Source organism: Alligator mississippiensis, chromosome 5, assembly GCF_030867095.1.
Source record: "Alligator mississippiensis isolate rAllMis1 chromosome 5, rAllMis1, whole genome shotgun sequence".
Classification (NCBI taxonomy): domain Eukaryota; kingdom Metazoa; phylum Chordata; order Crocodylia; family Alligatoridae; genus Alligator; species Alligator mississippiensis.
In genome coordinates this window covers 18,070,643-18,092,192 of record NC_081828.1, presented here as the reverse complement: position 1 = coordinate 18,092,192, position 21,550 = coordinate 18,070,643, and the positions used below count along the sequence as shown (strand labels likewise).

At 44.3% G+C, this 21,550-nt stretch overlaps 1 protein-coding gene across 2 annotated transcripts; it reads left to right on the top strand.

The window, feature by feature from the left end:
* The first annotated feature begins 1,644 nt into the window (after nt 1-1,644).
* Nucleotides 1,645-21,550, top strand: LOC106737842 (uncharacterized). Of its 2 annotated transcripts, XM_019489035.2 has the most exons (10): nt 1,645-1,971; nt 3,533-3,788; nt 6,127-6,225; nt 7,001-7,170; nt 9,449-9,555; nt 10,374-10,483; nt 11,980-12,130; nt 14,579-14,705; nt 17,905-18,091; nt 19,354-21,550. In XM_019489035.2, the coding sequence occupies exons 3-10, from the start codon at nt 6,145-6,147 to the stop codon at nt 20,419-20,421; spliced, it is 2,001 nt and encodes a 666-aa protein (XP_019344580.1). In that variant the 5' UTR covers nt 1,645-1,971; nt 3,533-3,788; nt 6,127-6,144; the 3' UTR covers nt 20,422-21,550. The 2 variants fall into 2 exon arrangements, with proteins under 2 accessions (XP_019344580.1, XP_059583904.1); XM_059727921.1 differs by lacking the exons at nt 1,645-1,971; nt 3,533-3,788 and adding an exon at nt 5,357-5,532.

The window sequence follows — 21,550 nt, the reverse complement described above, 5'->3', positions numbered from 1 at the left end:
GACTGCTGGGGAAAAAATAGTATGTAATCATTTAATTAAAGACTTCACCAAAATGTATGTTCAAGAGGGGGGTTGAATTAAGGCGGCACAGACATACCCTAACTTTTGAACTCTTTTGACTTTGCATCCCTAGTAACTGTTAGCAGGGATTTTTGAATGCCACAGTGTGCAACTAGCTATCTTGGCTGTGGTTATTGCTGCCCTCTTCTGGCTGGAATCAGAACTGTTCGGATGTTCAGGTCTTACCGGCTGGGGCAGAAATTACACGTAAACTGGTATAAGCGATTGGAAATCAGCTCAAATCTGTAACACAACAGAAGTTCAATTCATACAAACTGCTTTCAAAATGGATAAAACCGGTTTAAGAGAAAACTTAATGGATTTAGTATCAGACTTAGTTTATTTAGGTTAAATCAGCTTATTGAACTGCTGTCCCAGATTCCCTCCAGATTGAAGTTAACTCTCAGTTCCCAGGATGCTTTTCACCTCCCCCATGACACCTCTTCCCCTTGCAGGGTAGGCAGGCTAGCCTTGGGCCAAGCTGTCTGCTCCAGCCGAGCAGGGAGGTGTGCTCTAGGACACCCCCATCTCCTCCCCCCAGCGTCTAGCCTGGGTCACTGCAGGCATGTGGCTGCATTTCCAGAATCAAACGTGAATATCTGTTCATTTGCTTATTGGTTCAATCTACACATTTTAGATTAAACTTGATGATTGAATTGATTCAGCCTCAGGCTTTTTGACTGTACTTACCTATGTTCACAAATAACAGCTGTTCTATTTGAATTCTAGAGCAATGTTTCTTAGGTCAGAAGGATGTCACAAAAACCAGCATTGTGACATCTGTTAAGTCCGAGGTGGCTGCGGACTAGGTGCTACAGTACCTAACATCACAGTGACAAGGCAAGTGTGAGTTCATTTGGTTGCCTTTCATTGTACTTCACCATTTCAGTGTACTTTTATAAACATTACATGTTATTATTTTTATTTACTGATTGACCTTCTGCACTAACCCAATGCAAAGATTTGTTGGATATGGAGACTGCAAGACGGGCTATTCAGGGACTGCTCTCTGAGCTGCAGTCAGGAGCTGCCTTTATTCCTCTCTTCCAATTGCACCGTGGAGAATACGTAACTTGTGTCTGCTCGTCTGTTATGCTGAAGGCTGGGAGCCACGTAATGTGAAGGAGCTTTCCTAAATGCAGTTTCTTCTAAGCTGGTTTTTAATCCTTTTTCATGGCTTTAAGGATAGTTGTGGCAGGGGTAGCTGTGAGCACACTGGCCAACCAAGTGTGGTCAGCTGGTCCAGTCTTTCTACTCCCCAAAATGTAACCACACCGAGAGACCTGAAAGCTTCCCCCTATCTGTTGGTGAAACAGGCCCTTAGAAAACAGTGTACCTGGAGAGAGAGTTAAACTTAGCTCAAGATTGTCCTCATTTTAAATATAGTCCTATATCACAGTTCAAGCCCCCACTCCAGATCAGCCTGTAACCTTTCTTTTCCTATGCCCTGTCACTTTGTCACTGAGTGGCAACAGAAATGAAAGGACACATTTTTATTCCCCTTATTCACATGGCATTTTGAAAGGCCAGTGAGCCCCTCCAGATTTTTACCAGCATACGCAAGAGCAGAATCAGGTCCAGGAAGCAGCATACACCGTTCTCCTGGCTGGGTGTGGTTTTGTACATACCCTGGAAGGACCCCCTGGTTCAACAGATTGTGCTTGGGAATAGGAATCCAGGACAGGAACCAACACACAGGACAAAAAAACAAGGTTAGTAGGCAGGGGAAGCTATTGCTGAGCAACCCTGTAACAAAAGGACCGGGCAGAAAAACTACTGGGTCCTGCTACAGGGGAAAGAAGTAGAGAAGCCAGGAGACTGAGTCCCACCCACCCCCACCACAAACTGTCCAAACCTGGGAAAGGCCGAGCTGCTTTGCAGAGGGATTAGGAGGCTCTGGCAGGACTCTGGGTAAGTGCCATCGCAGGAGAGGAGCTTGAGAGGAGGTGGATGGGGGTGCCATGATCAGGGAAGCAAGACTTGGTGGACAACCAGCAGCACTGGGGTTAGTAGGAAGGGCTTTTGTCAGATGGACTCGAGATACTAAGGAAGGGATAATGGAGCTGCTGGGGAAACTGTGGGTAAAAGCTGGGAATTGTGGAAACAAGGGGGAGGAAGAAGCAGTGGTGAGTTATCACAAGAGAGGAAGAAACTGAGGAAGTAAGGGAGGGAAGAACTCAGTTTCCCAGCTGTAAACTAACTGCTACCCCTGTGGGGCAAAATCCATGCCTGTGGGGCAACGTGTGTGGAGTTTCTGGGATGGAAGCTGCAAAGTGCGGTCCATGCAACTGCTCCCTACCTGCTGGAGAGGATTGCAAGCATGCAGGGTTACTGTCATGCTAAGCCTACCTGGCAGAAAGGACCTGCGGCTGACTGAGTGCTGCCAGCAGGCATGGCTGGGCGGATGCTGAATGCAAGCACAAACCGTACTCAGCAGCAGTGTAGTAAAATGGTGCTGGAGGGGGTTTGTCTTTGTTTCCACTCACAGCATGAATCACGTTCAGCACCAGCTCAGCAATAGTCTTTGCCAACCAACACCCACTCTCAGCTGGGGGGTGCTTTTTGTGAATACCTGGGCTCAGTGTACTGGTATAAATCATCTCGAAGGATGTATATGTGATTTCCCCGTGTCTTCTGGCTGTGATGCTGTTACAAGCATATCCAGTCAGTTTTTTACTACAGTCAGTAATTTCAGGTACTGCATTTGCCCCCAGTTTCACCCACCAATCATCGCAGTCACACAATCACACTCTCCGATATAAAATAAGTAGTACTCTCTCCCACATGAGCAAGATTATACAGATGAGTCAATTATATGGGTTAAAAAGCATGCAAAATAAATGGAAAAGACTGAACAGTCATTGCATTTTCTTTAACCTCTTTTAGGTCTTATCATCTAAGGTAGGACTTCAATAAGTGAGTAAAAATGTTCTCAGACAGATGCATTATTAAACTGTGTTGTCCCTTTAAGTATATATATGTCACACCACCTTCCTTGCACTACGCTGTCTACCTGTTATTCTAGTATAGCAGTAAAGTCTATTATCCCATTGTGTGGAAGAAGTGTAGTTTACTACTTTGTGTGTTTACTAGAGACTGCTTTTTCTAAGTTGCAGTGAGCTGGAAACACAAAGGTTTCCATGGGGCTTGGATGTGTACAGTACATGTTTTCTCTGTCTAAAGGGCAGGAACTATTTGCATGACACAAGATGTAACTTCAGCAATTGCTGCTGTTCAGGGACAAAAAATATTTCCTGGCTTCTGTCACAAGCCCCAGTTGAGGAAAGCACCCAAGAACCGGCTGCCAGGGAATGAATGGGATACAGCTTGTGAGGTCAGGGGTTTTGCTTTGATTAAAGGAGAGATTCATTTCTGAGATTGCAAGAAGGAAAAAAGCTCCTGCTCTCATTGTCTTAAAACTTATATGATGATGAATATGTTCTCAGCCAACTGCAGATTTCTTTTGTACTAGGAAGGAGACAACAAGGATTCTCTGTGCCATTTGCTGCTACAAGCTGGACTGCTATGTGTTTGAATGCAGCAGAGACACAAGGCCTGATTTCCAGAGATCTTGACCATCTGCAGGTCCTAAGGGATGTCTTGATTCAGTCCCTGCTTGGACTGCACCTTGTGTTGAAGCACCTGATCAGGCTTTGAACTAGCTACCTCAGATACAGGGAGCAGGGAGTTGCGTATGCAGCATAGCTGCAAAATACCCAAGAAACTGGGTAAGTTTTGGGGAGATTAGTCTGTGTTGAGCAATGTGTTATCGTGACTACACTGCAAGCAGACACCAAACTATCCAGCTTGGGGGGTGCACACAGGTTGCAGTCACTACAACAGCTGCAGTGTACATATATATACCTAATGTGTAGTCAACAGGACCTGGGGATGCTCAGCCCTTCTGAGAATCAGGCCACCAGCTTTCACCGTGCTGCGAATCAGCCAAGTTAGCAAGTGTGTGTCTGTGCTATAGTCCCAGCTCTGCCAGTGCTGTTTTGTGTGGTCTGGGGCAAGTCATCCAGCCTCCCTTGGTTTCCCCCTATAAGAATGCTAATGATCACTCTCATGGACCCAGAGGGACAGCCTTCCATCTTCAGCTCCCTCTGTACAAAAATGAAGTTTATTTCCTACCTATGGGGACTTTTTACCATCTTGTACCATCTATACTTTTCCCAGAGCCTGACAAAGGGACTTTGATCCCAAAAGCTTGCGGAAAAGGACAGTTTTCTTGCAATTTCCCAGTTGGTCTAATAAAAGGTATCATTTTGGAACCAAGAGTTCTAGTTTTTTGTATGTCTCTAATGATCACCGTAGCATTGGGAAAAGGTGCTTCAAGCATGTAAACTATTCTGGAACTGCTAAATGTTATTGCTGCCATCCAGGTGTCCTATGAATTCTGCTAGAAGCCAAGGAGCACCCCCTGCTTACTCCTTTGTTCACTCCTCCCTTCCTCAGCCGTGGCCCTGTGGAGCTTGTTATCATGCTCTTCCCCTTTGCCTCTTGCTGAATGTGGGCTCCATCACTATTGCATGTAGTGTTAGTCCCTGGCAATTATGTAATGACCGGGTGAGGGCAGTGGTGCAGCCTTTGGAGGACCCTCATTAACGGTTTTACACAAGAGGCCTGCGGAAATCCAACCACCAACAGATCTGCAGTGGCTTCCAGTCTGCATTGTCAGCCAGGTTATTGTGAGCCTCTTCCCTCTTCTTGTCTGCCAGCTGAGCCAGACAGCAACTGCCCGTTCATGCAGGAGGCAGCATGTGCTAGCAAAGCAGCGCTGGCTTTGGGGGAAGTATTCCTCCATCTCTGAGGAGTCTGTGATCTGAAACAAAGACTGATCATCACCCAAGAAGAAACCCCTACCAGCCCCATCTGCTTCTCACCCAGTCCTGTCCACATACAGCACAGCACAATGAGCTAAGGGCTCTGACTACCTAGGATGAGACATTCTCAGAAGCTGAAAACCAGACTAAACAGCCTCTGGATTGGATCCAGTATGGCTCATACTGTATTGTCCAGGGCCTTTTGGGGTTTTTTGTTTTGTTTTGTTTTGTTTTTTGTTTGTTTGTTTGTTTTGCTGGTTTCTGAAGTAATGATTGGGTAGTTGATTCTCTGCTTGTACATTTACACTTCAACTTCAAGTCCTGTCTACCCTGTTTTTCTTGGGAGACACTACAGACTACTGGAGAATTAGCAGTATTATGATCTGGGCAGACCAATAAAGTGAAAACTGGGCAGTTGAGAGGCTTAGACTGTTAAAAGTCCTGATTCCATTTGATTTGTAACAGAATTAACAGAAACACCTGAGAAACAGTTGGGAGAAATGGTCTCTCTGTGAAAGATTCAAGATACCCACTTCTAAATGAAAAATTAAGACAGCTTCATTTCCTTGAGCTCCCTTTTCCTTCCAGGAGACTGGCAGAGGCAAGACTATATTCCCAAAGTTTCTGAGAATACAGTAGAAAACAGGTAATGAATACCCTGAAGGGCAGGGCAAAACATTTTTCCTACCTCTTTTTATATCATAAAGTTTTAAAGAGGGAAATCATTCCCTGTCCTCTCTCTTTTTCACCTTTAATGTCCCTGACCTCAGCATTTGTAACTCATCAGACTGGTATATTTTCCTCCGTGACATTTGCCCCTGTAGCAGGAATTCATTCAGGAGCTAATGTTAGTTCCTGCTGAAATGTTTTTGTGGCTGCTATGGGAGGCAGTTAGCATCAGGACAGTGGAAGGCGATACAAGAAGGGTAGCCGTGTAGGTCATGGGGGTCTGTGTGTACCCTGAAATTATAGTCGATTCCATGAGATGCAGGAGAGATCACAACCTGTATCCTTGTTTCTCATCTGTTTTTATGGAATAAGGAGGAGATTTACTGAGTTGAAATGCCTCCTACCTTCTCCCCAAGATAACATGACCGATAGAGGTGTGGTGTCCTCCATGGACCATTCTCCTCTGTGCTGCCTCAATGTGGCTGGTGCTCCACACAGTGGTGTTGTCCTGCTCTTACGTTATCATCTTCTTTTTCTCTGAAATAGCTCTTTTGCTTTATTTTGTTTTTAGGAATTTACCTAAAGAAAAATGACACAGAGGCTCTTTGCAAAACTAGATGCTCTGGAGCAATCTTCACGTGAGAGCTTGGCCAAGTATGCCAGAATTGAAGTGAGTATAGCGTGAATCAGTACTGCATTAGGGATAAATGTGCCCTTTGTCAGCTTTGAAAGATGTATTCCTCTCTTGTGTCATGTCTGTGCCTAGACAGGATGGCGACTGGCCCCATGTAATAAATAGCTACAGCACAGGGATGAAGAGGAGGGGGAAAGAAAGACTCATTTTTTGTCAGATTGTTTTGGGGACTGCTCCAGCCAGTGAAGCACGGAGGTCACCCAGCACTTGAGAAAAGATCAAAAATAGAAGTCAATGGAGCTGCTTAACACAGAGCACCAATAAACATGCTTACCACCAATTGTCACCTCTTGCAGAAAGCCTCCCCACTACACCTCTCGCTAGATTGTCTGCTTTTAGACTGTGAAAGTCCTGGGTTGCCAGAGGTCTAGAAAAACAAATTCTTTGGAAAACCGTTGGTGGCAAATGCTGAGGTAACACATACAACAGTCATGTTTGTCTAGGACTTCCTAGCAGCTGTATTGCACTGTGGTCAGGCTAAAAAGACCATTTGAAGAATGTTTCAACTTTCAGTAAGTGCTTATGTAGAAACAACACTTTTTTCCTCTGGCGGTTTGCTTCTTGTGTGTGTCTTCAAATAAAAAATAATAAAATATACAAAGTTCTAACTATTTCTGACTGATGCTGGTTGTAAGTGCAGATGCAGGAAGAGAGTTTATGATTCACAGCCTTAACATTGCTTCACATAATAAAAACAAGCCAACTGCCCTCCTGCTCAATTAAGGCTCCATGTACTTCTGATCTGTTGCAGTGTCGGGGGCTTGGGAAATTACAGTTAAAGCCATATGTGTCAACCCCATTGACATTTGAATTTAAGGAGGATTATGAATTACCCAGTGCTAGAAGATCAATTATTTCCGGGCCCAAACCTTCCCCACAGCTTGCAGAAGAGGAACAGATCTTCACTCATCTGAAAACAAGGTGAGCCTGAACTGGAAAGTTTTATGTTTTATTTTTAGCTTGACTTAAAGGTACTTTAGCTATGGTAAATGTACTATTAATAATTGATCTTACACTCAGTTCATTCTCCATGCAATTAAGCTAAGTCCTTAAAATTATCTTGTTTGCATGATTTACACCAATCATATAGTTCAAATGGATATAACTATAGATATTATTGTTAAGAAAAACCTTGCAATCAGGGGATTTTTTATGTTGCGTGTCCTGTGTTGTGAAATGATCCATCACCATAAAACACAATGCAAACAGTAACTTATGTTTAGGGATCTACCTAAATCTTGGGGAGACTTACCAGTTTTCACAGGTTGATCATGGTCTAAAGCTCTAATTTCCTGGTGATTTCACAGCAGCTCCACCCCTTGGCTGTGATTGGCACAGGCCCTGCCCCTTGGCACTGATAGGCAGAGAGGCCCCAGGATGGAGGAGGGACAAAGGGGCAGCCACCATCTTGACTGCTAGCTACCTTTTTGCAGCCCTGCCTCTTGGCACTGATTGATGGAGAGGCCCTGGCAAAGGGAGGAGCAATGAGGGGGTGGTCACCATCTTGTCTGTTGACCTTCATGCTGCCCCCCCCAGCTGGCACCTTCCCCTCCTGGCAGCAAAGACCACCAGTGTTTTATTTTTATTAAGTTTTTTTTTGTTGATTTCACAGATATTGTGACAATCCCAGATTTTGGGATGTCGGCACAATCCACAAAACCACAAATTAAGTAGGTCCCTACTTCTATTACCTGAAAACTGGCTGCAGAACATATAAGTATTTTTTTAACCCCAAAAGGAAGCCTTGAAAAAGTCAGACAGTTTGTTTTCCATGTAAGTATGAGATTTCTATGTGATCAGAGATCTAGGGATTTATGACTTTATGACACAATATAAAATAGGAGATGTGGTGGGGAGTGGGGAGATAATACACAAACAGGGACCTACTGCTGTAACTTGGCAGAGATACATCATGTGTACTATTTTCAAACTGAACATGCCAGAGCTTGGAGGCGTCATGTGGCCCTGAAGCACTGTTACTGCCACAGAAATATTTTAAGGAAAAAAGTTGTGATGAAGTCATCAGCAAAGCTAACTACACTTTATCATGCATCAGCAGATGCATGACAAACAGATCCAAGGAGGTGATACTTCCCCTCTGTCGGGCTCTGGTCAGACCGCAGTTGGAGTACTGCATCCAGTTTTGGGCACCACACTTCAAGAGGGATGTGGATAACCTGGAGAGGGTCCAGAGAAGGGCCACACGTATGGTTAAGGGCTTGCAGGCCAAGCCCTATGAGGAGAGACTGGGGCACCTGGACCTCTTCAGCCTCCGCAAGAGAAGGTTGAGAGGCGACCTTGTGTCCGCCTATAAATTCATCATGGGGGCACAGAAGGGAATTGGTGAGGCTCTACTCACCAAGGCACCCCTGAAGGTTACAAGAAATAATGGCCACAAGCTAGCAGAGAGCAGATTTAGATTGGACATTAGGAAGAACTTCTACACAGTTTGAGTGGCCAAGGTCTGGAACAGGCTCCCAAGGGAGGTGGTGCTCTCCCCTACCCTGGGGGTCTTCAAGAGGAGGTTAGATGGGCATCTGGCTGGGGTCATCTGACCCCAGCACTCTTTCGACCCTAGGCAGGGGTTGGACTCGATGATCTATTGAGGTCCCTTCCGACCCTAGCATCTATGAATCTATGAATTAATTTTGTCTCAATTGTAAGCCCCTTTCACAGATGTCCATTTAATGGAAAGGCTCCTCCAGATTATGGGCTCATTTCTGAGCAGGTACTCCATCTGGAGAATGTACATCTTAGGGGGAAACTCCACAGCAAGGCTGTGTCAGCCTGCCAGCCAGATATTTCTAGGAGCAATTTCCGAAGACTAGGACCTGTTATAGAGAAGTACTAAGCCCCTGTTACCTTCAGTCCAAGTTTAAATGGTCAGCATTTTCCAGGACCCACCCCTTAATGAGCACCTACAGCATTAAGATATAGGCAGCCATCTAAAATTTTTGTCATAGAGCTATCATTCAGATGCTAAAATTTACTATTACAGTTATCTCTCATCACTTTGGGGGACACATATATTTTGCCACATTTGCAAAATATTGCTGTATACTTCTGTTCTTTTGCAACATTTGCCTAGAAGTGCTGCCTACTTTGGTTAGTTTTTCCAACCCATTTCACATTTTCTGATCAGTTGTTGATTCTGAATTTTGTATCAGATATAGAGCTTTGATACTTTTAGCACTTGCAGGTCTGAATCACCCAGACTGATGATTAGGAAGAACCATACTGGCAAATCGACTATCAGGCCATTTAGTGCTCCAGACAACCTGCAAGCCAAGCCCTGCTATCAGCAAGGTACTTCTTTATAAAACACTGTGCAATCTCTGAAGTCTGTCCTAGAAGCTGTTTAGTTTATTTACAATCTTAATATAACACTGTGGGTGAAGTCTTGCTGTCTCATTTTACTAAGCATAATATTAGCACTATTAATGCTAAGCAATATTCTAATTACAAAAAGGGATGCTTTAGCTCTCAAGATAAAAATGCACTTTTTTTCAATGGTTTAGGTAAACTGAAAACTGCTTGTGAGAAACTGCTTGTCTGCATGCCTTGCACGTGCAATATCTGTATAATCCTTTGCATCTGCACCTACTAACCATCCAAAGTATTGTACAAATGAAGATTTTACGCTCAAGGAAAAATCTTCAGCTCTGTTATGGTTGAACCAGTATGTTGCAACTAGGAAACCACAAATATTCCAGCTGCATTGGTTCAGCTGGTCACCCTAACATATCTCACAGTACAGTGCCTTGTGTTAGGAAATTTCCCAAGACCCTCTGCTCCCTGAGACAGTGCTGGGCATTATAAGATAGGTGTTTTCCAGGAGCCTCAGAACGCACTTGTACAACCGCAGATGAAGGGAGTGCTGTGTGTGCATGGGCCAGAGCGGTTCTTTGAAGAACAGTGCTCCAGTGTAAACACGTTAAATCACTGCTTAGACATGCAAGGCAATGAACCATTTCATGCAGTCACTGTTCTTGCTACAGGCTCTTGCTTACTGTTAATGCATAGTTTAATGGTTAATCTCTATTGTAATAGCTTAATCTAAAATACACTTCTGTTTATATACTCGGTCAAATTATTCCTACTTTGTTTTGTATTCTTTTCCATAGAGGACCTACACACTTTAAAGGAAGGTTTTATTACATTAAAGCTAAGCCAAAAAGTAAAACCTGTTAGTTTTAGAGCAAAAGTTCACAGAAGACCAAAATGGAAGACAGAGGTAGGTCCTGTTCTCAGCCTAACCCAAAACTGAAGCTAATTCACTTCATAGCTGTCCTACCCCTAGCCAAACTTGCATGTGATTTTAATCATATACCAGCTTCCAGTAGGTTTGGCTCACATAATGTTTCAGAAGAATATAAGAGGAGGTGGTCTCTCTTTTCATGCAAATTTCTTTTCTGGTTGTACTATGGATACCCATGGAAAGTAGGCACTGTGGCTATGGGCATATCCAAAATGTTTGTTAATTCTTTTCTCTGCCTAAAATATGGTACAGCAGTTCTAGATTTTGAGGTATCTGAGTAGCCTTTGGTGTGTGGTGCTATGTCCCTTTTACAATACTAAAATAGCTTGGTGTGCAATTTACCATGATAAACTTAACTGCTTTTAAAGTAAGCAGAAAAATAAAATTACTACCAAATGGGACCCTTTTTTCAGTTAAGCTTGAAGCATGTGCCTTAACTTGCAATTGTAACTCAGGAAAATGGTCCCTCCTTAAATTTACTTTGGTGGGTTAGAGCTTGCCACAAATAAATGTGAACATGTGGCTACAGGGCTCCTGATAAAGGCACTCCTGGAATAGCTATTCTCAGGTATGTAAGCTACACTGATGCAAGAAGAAACATTTACAGCACAAGTGAAAAGCAGTCAGCCATACCAGTAGAACAAAGCAGAAAACCAGCCTTCCTACTCTACACTGAGAAATAGTCTTACTATAAACAATTAGCTTTGTTTTGTTGCTAGAAATAGTTACAACCTCTTAGGGTTAATTACAATTTTTTTTTTCTTCTCTATTGAGCCATAATCACCAGCGCCTGGTTTCAGAGCTCTAGGTATAGTCAAGATTTCCATTCAGGGTAAAGGCCAAATTCTAACCTCAGATGTGCATCAACATGTATTTATAAAAACTATGATAGCCTTTTGATACCAATTACAATATGGGGCATTGAATAAACTACCACATCTTATTTAAATAGGAAGTAACAGTGGTAACCATATAATATCTATTGTAAATTGATGATTTAGACATCTATCACTGTTTTATGTTTTAGTAAAAAAGCAATATGTGGGGATATATTTGAGATGTCTGCAGTGTTTATTACATTTGTTTCTAAATATATGGAATCTATAAAAATACACAGCTAAATCTGCATCTTGTGCATACTTGTTTTTCATTTTACATTGGTGAGTCATATTCTAATGTCATGAGCGTGGTATTACTACTTGGATGACAATCTGGAAGGGCATTAACTATGCTCCTATTTACAACTCAAGCGCCTGAGTTCTTTCATTTTAACACAGATGCTACACTTGTTTTCTTTACTGACTTTTTAGCTTTTTCTTTAAAGGCAAAGAACATACAAAATTTCTGACACACTATTTACAATGACAATGTTTAAAAAGGTTCCTGTGCTAACGTTATATTTTTGGTACTTTTAGTACTGGTGGGTCACAGCAAATACATCCATTTCCAGTATTTCCTGTATGTTCTGACAGGTTGAAAGGGTTCAGAAGCTAAAAGTCCTCTGTCAGCAAGAAAATGAAGCCCATTTAGCATCTGCCCTTAATCACAAAGATACTTCTCACTGGTGCTCTTCTAGGAATGCCACCAGTCAGAATGAGGAGATACTTGCACCAGCTACAACAGGTAAGAACTGGAAAATTCCTTTGGTAGCCATGGTTTAGGAAAATACACTAAGGCCTGTCAGTAGTGTTACGATGTTTTAAAGAGACAGAATAAAAGTTTTGCAGCAGATGGGTAGAGCAACACAATGGTAGAGTAAATGTGCGAATGTTTATAGGTTTCCTTTGCATATAGTCTATTCTTACTTACATTTTCCTTTGATTATATAACTGCTGCTACCGATTTGTTCAATTGCTTACATCAATCCTGAGATTAAAATTCCCTTATAAAGGTTCCATGGTAAGATATGCACTTATGGACCGCGTCCACATGAGCGTGGACATCTGTTTCCCCGGGGACAAGAAGCAGTGGCACACCTTGTGGCACTGCTGCTTGTCCCTGGGGAATGCCTGTGCCACGTGCCCTCTGGCGCATGGCAGGTTACCCTGGGAGCGGTAGGGTAGGCTGGAGCCAGAACTGGGTTGGCCCCAGCAGCTTTACCTGAGATCCTGGGGGTCTCCAGCTGGCCAGGCTCCAGTTTTGGGTGGTGGCATGCACTGCACCCATGTGTGCCGCTCTGCTTTTTTTGTGTGGGGGAGATCCCAGGGTCAAAAAAACCTGCCATGCTGCTACCTTACAGCATGAACACCTAAACCTATGGTATGTGGCACAGAAGATGTGTCTGTGGCACCGCATACTGCATGGCTGCTCTCATCTGGATGCAGCCATGGGGTGCAACCCCACAACCACACGTGTGGTTTGTGGCGCTTCAAACCTGAACAGAGGGGGCAGGGGGCAGGGGGCATGGCCAGATACCATCCCCAGGCCAGCACACTGAAGCTGAGGGGAGGGAGAGGGGTTTAAACCCTCTCTCCTGACCACATGGGACCCCAGCCAGGTGTTGCTGCACCCCTGCCAGGCGGCCCCTGGCTGGGGCCCTGTGCAGGCAGAAGAGAGGGTTTAAACTACCCGCTCTCCCCTCTGTCTCAGCGTGTCATCCTGGGGCTGGTGTCTGGCCATGCCTTCCCCCTGCTGGAGTGGTGAGCACGGGTAAGCCAGGCAGGGGCTGCTGTGCCCCTGCCAAGCAAACCCTGGCTGGGGTCCCGTGTTGGAAAGGGGAGGGGTTTAAACACCCCTCTCCTCCCTTCTGTCTCAGCATACTGGCCCAAGCTGGGGCCTGGCCATGCCTCCCCACCCTCTCCAGTGGGAAGCAGGAGAAAAGCCTACCAGGGGCTGCTTCCCCCTTTCAGTTGCTGCAAACTGCATGTGAACCCATTTGCCGTGCTACTAATTAGCAGTGCAGTGGGTTTTTTTGGCACTGGGAAATCGCAGTGTAAACAAGAAATGCCATTGAAAAAAGTGATGTGCTGCACGTGACAGAGCCATGATCTGACCGCTGGCTGGCTCCGAGGCACCAGATTTCTGCTGCTGCTGCCCCAGGAGGCCCCAGGACCCCAGGGAAGGCTGCTAGGGCCAGCACAGGAGTTGGCCCCAGCCTTCCCTACCCACCCTGGGACAATTTGCCCTGCACCAAGTCCATGTGCAGGGGTGTATGCAGGGGCAACCATGCACCCCTCCATGTGGGGATGTTTCTCTGGTGTCTCAGTGATTCCATATCAATTTTTGCTGTATTTACAGGTAAAAGATATTTTTTTAACTGCTTGACTTGTCAACTCAGCCTAAGATCTGACAAACAAATGAAGTCATTTCTGACTTAGGGCATTAACCCTAGCAATAAATGTTTTGAGGGGTGAATATCACCTTCACTTACATCTGCGCAGCTGCACTGTCCTCAGATTTTTCTCTCAGTTACATTTGCACGCTTTACTAAATACACTGTGTCTCCCTTGGGTATTTTGGCATGAAGCCTGCAGTTCCTTGGTGGCAAGGCCTCAGCACCACCTATAGGCAGGATGTTTGCACTTCTCTTTCTAGCCCTTACTATTGCTCTTTGCCCTGAGTCTCCCTTGCCCTGTACCTGTGATTCCCTTTGCAGAAACTGAATTGGAAGCCAGGCTCTTCAGTTTCTTTATGCTTTTGTGCACCAGCGTACAACCAGTGGAAGTGTGGCTTTAAGAATGCTGTTAATAATTCAGTGTTCAATGAGCCAAGAGTGCAGTGCACTATAATTCACTACAGAGCGTCCCATCAGTTAGAAGCAAGCGACAAGCTTGACTGACTGCAAGAAGATGCAGTGTATCCTGATATGTGATTCTAGCTGCCCTACCGCACTTCTGTCACTATTTTGGGTTTCTTGGTCTGCAGAAGGAGTCCCTGTTGCTGAATTGTATTCTAATAAATCATCCTTTATGCAAAGTTGTAGGCTAGAATCATTCAGTTTAAACCACTGATATAATTTGGTGAAAGATGTTTCACAGTGCCTGATGTCTAATATTATCGTCCCAGAAGTAACTTGCATCTCCTTTATGTCCATATTTACATATCATGTATGAAAACTCACTTGCCTTTCAGGAGACAAGTTAGGACAATACAGCACTTACGGTGAATCTGGCAAAACTGTTGCTCAACAGCTAGAAAGAGACAATAAAATCTGTGTCTGTGTCAATGAGCTTTTATCATCAGATGATCAGAAGGCAGGGTAAGTACTGTTGTAGTGTAAACAGTATTGCAAATTTAAGTTAAATTATCTTATAAATGACATACTGCATGGCAGCTCCCAATAATTCAGGAGTTCATATCTGACTCTTCCCGTCTTTCTAATTATGACCTCATTCAATAGTTAAATGGCACAAAAAACAAGGTTAGGCCTGGACAGAGTGGAGGTGTAGAGTATTTGGAGCGGAGAACCTCCTGGAATGTGTAGGTTTGTGAAGCATAAAGTGCTGTGGGCAATTCAGTAGGTAGTTCCCTCCCTTCTGTCAGTATTAAATCAGGGCTCCAGGAGCAGGCAACTGAAAATACTTCCTTTAGGTACTTGCTTATTTTACTGTTGCTGAAAATACTATTTTACTATAAAGCAGAAAGGTCATTCTGGTTATACCTTCCACAAGGGATAGTTCTGGTGTAAGTTTTTGCAAGGACAAAATCATTAGCCCTAGGGGCTGCTCACTTTCTAACCAGAAATTACATTTTATCTACTTTCAAATAGCCTTCCAATTTCCAATGGATATAAAATTGTACTCTCCCGCTGAGCCCTTTTGTAGTGTTTCACTGAATGGCCAAGCTGTGTTATATCCTACTGCAGACTTGGCTGCACTAAAAAGATGAATTGACTTTGCTCTGTGCACTGGAGAGGTGTGTAGTTGTCTGCTAATCAAAGAGGAATGACAGTGTTCAATGAGCCAAGAGTGCAGTGCACTATAATTCACTTGCCATTGACTGGGCCTTGCCATCGACTAGGCCTCAGAGCCCTTCGCTCAATCAGAGGCCCCCCCAGCATTGTCTGCATCACTTTGAGACCCCTCCTGGCCCTGTGCCCCGCTTTGGGCACCAAGGGTTCTTCCAGCTTTTGTGGGGAGAAACCTAACCGCTGCTGGCTGGGTTTACTTAGCCTTATGCCTAGTCTTCCCCTTTTCCAGGCCCCGCTCTAGGCTCCAGGGCTCTTTTAGTTCTTTAGCCAGGCCACGCTACGGGGCTTCAGTTATCTGGCTTATGACAGGGCTAACCTGAGCAGCCTCAAGCTGCTCCCAGGGCAGGTTCTCTGTGTGCTGGCCTGCATACCGCTTGGGGCCCGAGCAGCCTCACGTTGCTCCCAGGGGTGGCTCTCCACGTGCCAGTCTGCCCACCGCTCCATCCAGCCCTCTGCTGAGGATGCAGGTTTGAGATGCCTCAATGCGGCTCCCAGAGCCTGTGCCAGCTTGTGCACCGCTGGGGCGAAGAAGGGATCCTGGTGGAGGCTCTTCCCTCTCCAACATCCCTCACTGTCTCTGCCCAGTGTGCTGAGCATGCGGGGCTTTTATTTACACTGGAGGCCCTGCCCCTGAAGTCTGCCAGACCTGCAAAGCTCAGTCTTCAATCAGGTCCAGGGGCTTCTTGCCTCCCCACCCGAGCAGGGGCAGGGCAAGCTGTTACCTGATTGGTAGAAATGTTCCATCAATCCAAAGTGTCCTTTTCCAAGCCAGGCAAAAGTGGCAAGCCCGCCACATGTCAAATAGGCTAGGGACAGAAGTTACACATAAACCAATTTAAGTGATCAGAAACTGGTTTAAACCTGTAACAGAACAGAAGTTCAGTGCACTTAAACTGCTTTCAAACTGCCTAAAACTGGTTTAAGGTGAACCTGGTTGAATGTAGTATCAGACTTAACTGACTTAGGTGAAATCAGCTTATGGAACTTCTGTCCCAGATCCCTTCCTGGTTCAAGTTAACTCTCAGTCCTCTACCATCCCAAGATGCCTTGCAGCATTTCCAGGATGCTGTGCTGCCTGATCCAGCAGAGCAGGGTAGGCCCCGCCCCTCTGCTCCCTAACCAGAGCACTATCACTGCTCTGGCTGGCTGAAAAGGGGGTGGGGTGGGAAACCCTGTTCTGAACCCCAGCCATGGTTTGCCTGGCAAGGACAGAGCAGCTCCTTACAGGCTTTTCCCCTACTTGCCACTGAAGTGCAGGTGGGGGTGGCCAGATCCTGGGCCAGGCTGGCAGAATGAAGCAAAGGAAGAAAGGGGGCTTTAAGGCCCCCCCCCTGCCTGCGTGGGACCTCAGCTGGGGTGTGCCTGGTGGGGGCAGAGCAGCCTCTGCCAAGTTTTTCCCTGCTTGCTGCCCAAGTGGAGGGGGCAGGGAGCATGGCCAGATGCCATCCCTGGGCTGGCACGCTGAAGCTGAGGGGAGGGAATGGGATTTAAACCCTCTCTCCTGACCGCATGGGACCCCAGCCAGGGGCTGCTGCACCCCTGCCAGGTGGCCCCTGGCTGGGGCCCTGTGCAGGCAGGAGAAGGGGTTTAAACTACCCTCCCTCCCCTCTGTCTCAGCATGTCATCCTGGGGCTGGTGTCTGGCCATGCCTTCCCCCTGCTGGAGTGGTGAGCAGGGAAAAGCCAGGCAGAGGCTGCTGTGCCCCTGCCAAGCAAACCCTGGCTGGGGTCCCGTGTTGGAAAGGGGAGGGGTTTAAACACCCCTCTCCTCCCTTCTGTCTCAGCATACTGGCCCAGGACAAGGTCTGGCCATGCCTCCCCTCGTCTCTCCAGTGGGAGGCAGGGAAAAAAACTTAGCAAGGGCTGCTTCCCCCTTCCCCTCCAGGCACACCCTGGTTGGGGTCTGTGCAGGCCAGGGTGGGGGTTTAACCCCACCTCCCCAATCATAATCAGTGGTCTGCTGGGGCCTGGCCATGCCTCCCACCCCCTCAGCTTGTGCAGGGAAGGGGTGGCCTGAAGGGTTTCTTTCTCAGCTTCCCTCCAGCCTTCCAGCCACTGTCAAAGGGACGGGAAGGCTGCTTTAACGCCCCCGGGCTTCTAGCCTGAGCCACTGCAGGCATGTGCCTGTGTTTCTGGAATCAAAAATGAATGTCTGTTCACTTGCTTCTCAGTTTAATCTACGCAGTTTAAATTAACCTGCAAAGATTCAGTGGATTCAGCCTTAGGCTTTTTGACTGTCTGTACTTAGCCATATTGCTGCTGGATACTGAGCATTTTTTAAAATCTAGCCCTAAATTTCCACAAAGCCCACTGCTTTCTCCCCATTGTCGGTTGACTCTGGGCAATATGAGCAATGCCTTAGATAAGCTGAGTGACCCAATTTAGCACATGTTTCTTAAACACTGCTGCCTTAGCATGTCTCTGGTGACAAACAGCTATCTGAGTCATCTCTGGTTTAAATATGGGATGTTTGCTTTCTTTATTTTAAGAAATGAAGCTCTTCTGAAGGAAAGTGCTTTTAATCAAGGAAGTGTGAAGAGTAACTTGCAGTCAAAAAAATGTAATTCAGAAGAAAAGAAAAACCTTATTTCCTTGAGCATTGAGGATGAAATGGAAAAGCCTGGTGCCAAAATAATCCATGCTGGGTCATCAAAGGCAAAATTTGCCAGTCCAGTGGTAATAATGCTCTGTTTGTTTCACAAAGTTTATTACAGGACCTATATTATTGCATGCTGCTGTTAGGAGAATAATCTACTCAGAACACGTCAGATCCCCACAATGGTAGATTACATCCCATGAGCTGTTTTACTGTCTGCACTGGGAATAGCATGAATTCAATGTAACATTCAGCAGAGCTGCAATCCTTGTCCCAGGGAAGTAAATGGAGTTTTGCCAGGAGGCAACCCTAGGAAATGTAATGTCTTGGGTACTGGCCAGTTTCCTAGGGTTTCAATTAAGAAACTCTGCAGGAGATGAGACAATGAGTGTCTTTCTGGTTCCTGGAAGACAGGTTAAAGTAGCAGTCTTGGGACAAGTCAGTGCCAACTTGGCCTCATTCTAGCACACCTGACCTGGTCTACTGCCAGGTCCTGCTTAGTTTGCAAATGAGCAGGATGAGACAGAAGGCAGAAAACACTAGGGTCTGCCAATAGGGAAGATCTGACTTACAGCTAGTGACCATGTGGAAGGAAGTGGTGTAAACTGCATAAGGTTAGTAAGAGAATATGTTCTAGTACTGAACAAGGGTTGGGACTTGTTTGACAGAATATAGAGATCAGGGCACTTCTTTGGCCTGAAGATGGGGTTAGGAGTTGGAGATGAATATTCACATGGTTCTAGCCTGTTAATAAAGAGTAGGAAGGATGAACACACACACACACACACACACACACACACACACACACAGACACGTTCATGGTGCTTAAGGGTTAAAACTTCGTTATCAATATTAAAGCAAAGTAAAATGGCAATTGAACCCTAAGGTCTCCCTAGGTTTTTTTAACCCTGAAGAGTAAACTTAGCTTGTTTGAGGCATGTCCTGAATGAACTCTTGCCCTGGCCTTATGGCTGATTCCACTTCCTGTGGTATTTTCTGCTGGAGTTATTTTGTTCTGATCTGTGTAAGGACTGTAAAGAGCTGTGGGGGAATTTTCTTCCAATGAATCCTCTCTGCATCTTTTTCACTTTTTTCCTATGGTCTTCTGTAATATAAACAATGCCCACTATCTGTGAAGTGTGGAAACAAGTATCAAAGACATATAATAAGCACACTTTATTATATGGCACTGCAATGTATGATGTGGATGTTTAGATATGTATGTGATGTTACTGGCTAGGTCTCTGCCTCTGCCATTTTTGTGAACAACTTTATACAAATGTCATAGAAAGAGTATTAGTAGCAGGAGAAAAAACTAAAGTTAAATTTCTTTTTTCTGCAGAAAGCGAGTGAAACATACCCCATAACTTACTCTGAAGAGAGATATATGCAGAAGTTTATTTTGAATAGGTGGCCATGTGTATGTAGAGGTAAAGTCTCTTATGACTTAGAAAATGAAAATAGCGAAGCATGTACCAACTTCAACCCAGTGTTACAGAACAACTATGATTACGCCCTTGCCTTAAATGGAGAAAAAGAAGAAAATCTTCAAAATGTAACTGTAAAGAAAAATAAAAAGCTAAACAGAACATTGTCTGCAAAAAAGAAAGTCAGTGTTCATATTTTATCTTCAGATGGAAAAACCAAAATATTAATAAATTCACAGAAAGAAAAAACTTTTGTGGAGAAAATAGTTCAGAGCTTTTTTTATGCTGAAGCACCAGTCAGTAAATTCACATCAAAAGAGAGGAACATTTCAACAACAAAGGGTGAATGCGATGGAAATGACCTCCTTGTACATGGAGTGAATCCAAAATTAGCAGTATTCTATGAAAGTTTTTCTACACAAGAGATTCCAGTAGCAGTCTCTAAATGTTGCTGGTTTTATGGAAAGCCACTAAGTACCATTTCACACACTCAGAAGAAAGGTAGGTTGGCCCAGTCATCACAACTGAGTTATATATCCATAGCAAAACCCATTGAAATACTTCCATGTGCAGATGTCACATCACAGTCAGCTCACAACATCTCAACGCAATGTGATGATTTGGAAAACAAACACGTTATTCAGTCCAGCTCTTATTTTATGGAAGAACCTCTGCCAAGTCAGAACAAAGTAGGAATCTTTGGAGAATGTTCCCAGCCAGCATCATCCTTCAAGGAAGAAACACCAACTGATATAAAGCTAAATAAGCAGCAGCATTGCTTGGAAGGTAAAAAGGATTGTGATGCTTCTTCAGGAGTTTCGCACACCGACAGATTGTTGACATCAAAAGGTTTGCAGAAAGAACCAAATGAGGACACTAACCCCCAGAGAAAAGTAGAACTACCTGAATGCTCACTACCACTACCTGCTCTTTTCACTAGCCATCCAGTTATCAGTATACCAACAGCCCAGTGTGATACCTAAGAATCTAAGATAGACATATTTGAGGCTGAATTTGCAGGTGACATTACTGATATGCTAAAGGATATCAGTCTCTGATTAGCAAATAATGCTTGTAACAATGGGTTCCCCCAAATGATGTGGAACTCACTTCCAATTGAACACAACTCTCAATCTAAATGTTAAATTTTCTCAGAACAGCTGATGTCCTGTACAAGAGCTTGTATAACCAAAGGTTTGCTATTGCAATGAATTATGATGTAGTGACGTTAAAGGTATATTAATCTCTCAACGATTAATTGATGAGTCTTTATTTAGTGGTTTCACAGGTCACACACAAGAGACATTTAAGCCCTCTTTCTGAAGTGGAAAATAATTAAGGAGTTTATATCTTTTTTAAATTGTGAATGGGTTTGGTTGTGGGTATTTCAAAACATTAAGAATAACTTTGATTTACTCTGAGGATGTTTTGAGTTTAGATGTTTAAAAAACAAAACATCCAAAATGATGTATCTCATGTTGATTATACTGAGTCTCATCCATGATATAGTTTATAGTATAGCGGACCTTGTTTGTAACACTAACAAAATTGCATGTAGTAGAATTAGCTTTACCCTCTGTTACAATATTGGCTTAGCTGGGTTCCTAGCCAAAATGCATTGAAGATACTGTGCCTAGGCAACTGAGCACATTGCATCACTTGTCAGCTAATATTAAATCTATGTTACTGTCTGAGGGCATAAAAAAGGGGGGGGGGGAAATGTTTCTATGTAGGGGCTGTTTGGAACTGAAATGAATACAAGAGGTTAAGATCTGATCCTGTTATTTAGAAGACAGTTGTTACACACAACTAAATGTACATAATAAACCTACTGTACTCAGACCTGGTAGTTCGAACATCTAATTAGATAAGCAGTTGCACTTCATAACTTTTTCAACATATGATTTGTAACAGCTCCACAATTCAATTATTATGTGCCTAAATGATGGTGTAGGTGATGGGCCTTAGGTATGATTCTGTGGTTTGCTAGAGTACAGGAAGCTACAGCTGAACACCTAATTTGTTTTCTGACTTGTGTCCCTGTGCTTGTATGTGTAAATACTGTATTTGTAATTATTTGCTTTCTGTCTCCTATATATGAAAGTACTGAGG

Excerpts from the sequence above, each read along its gene's own strand:
- LOC106737842 (XM_019489035.2), top strand. The coding sequence starts at position 6,145 with ATGACACAGAGGCTCTTTGCAAAACTAGATGCTCTGGAGCAATCTTCA. Across the intron at positions 6,226-7,000 it reads CCAAGTATGCCAGAATTGAA|TGTCGGGGGCTTGGGAAATT; the intron begins GTGAGTATAGCG and ends GATCTGTTGCAG. Across the intron at positions 10,484-11,979 it reads GACCAAAATGGAAGACAGAG|GTTGAAAGGGTTCAGAAGCT; the intron begins GTAGGTCCTGTT and ends ATGTTCTGACAG.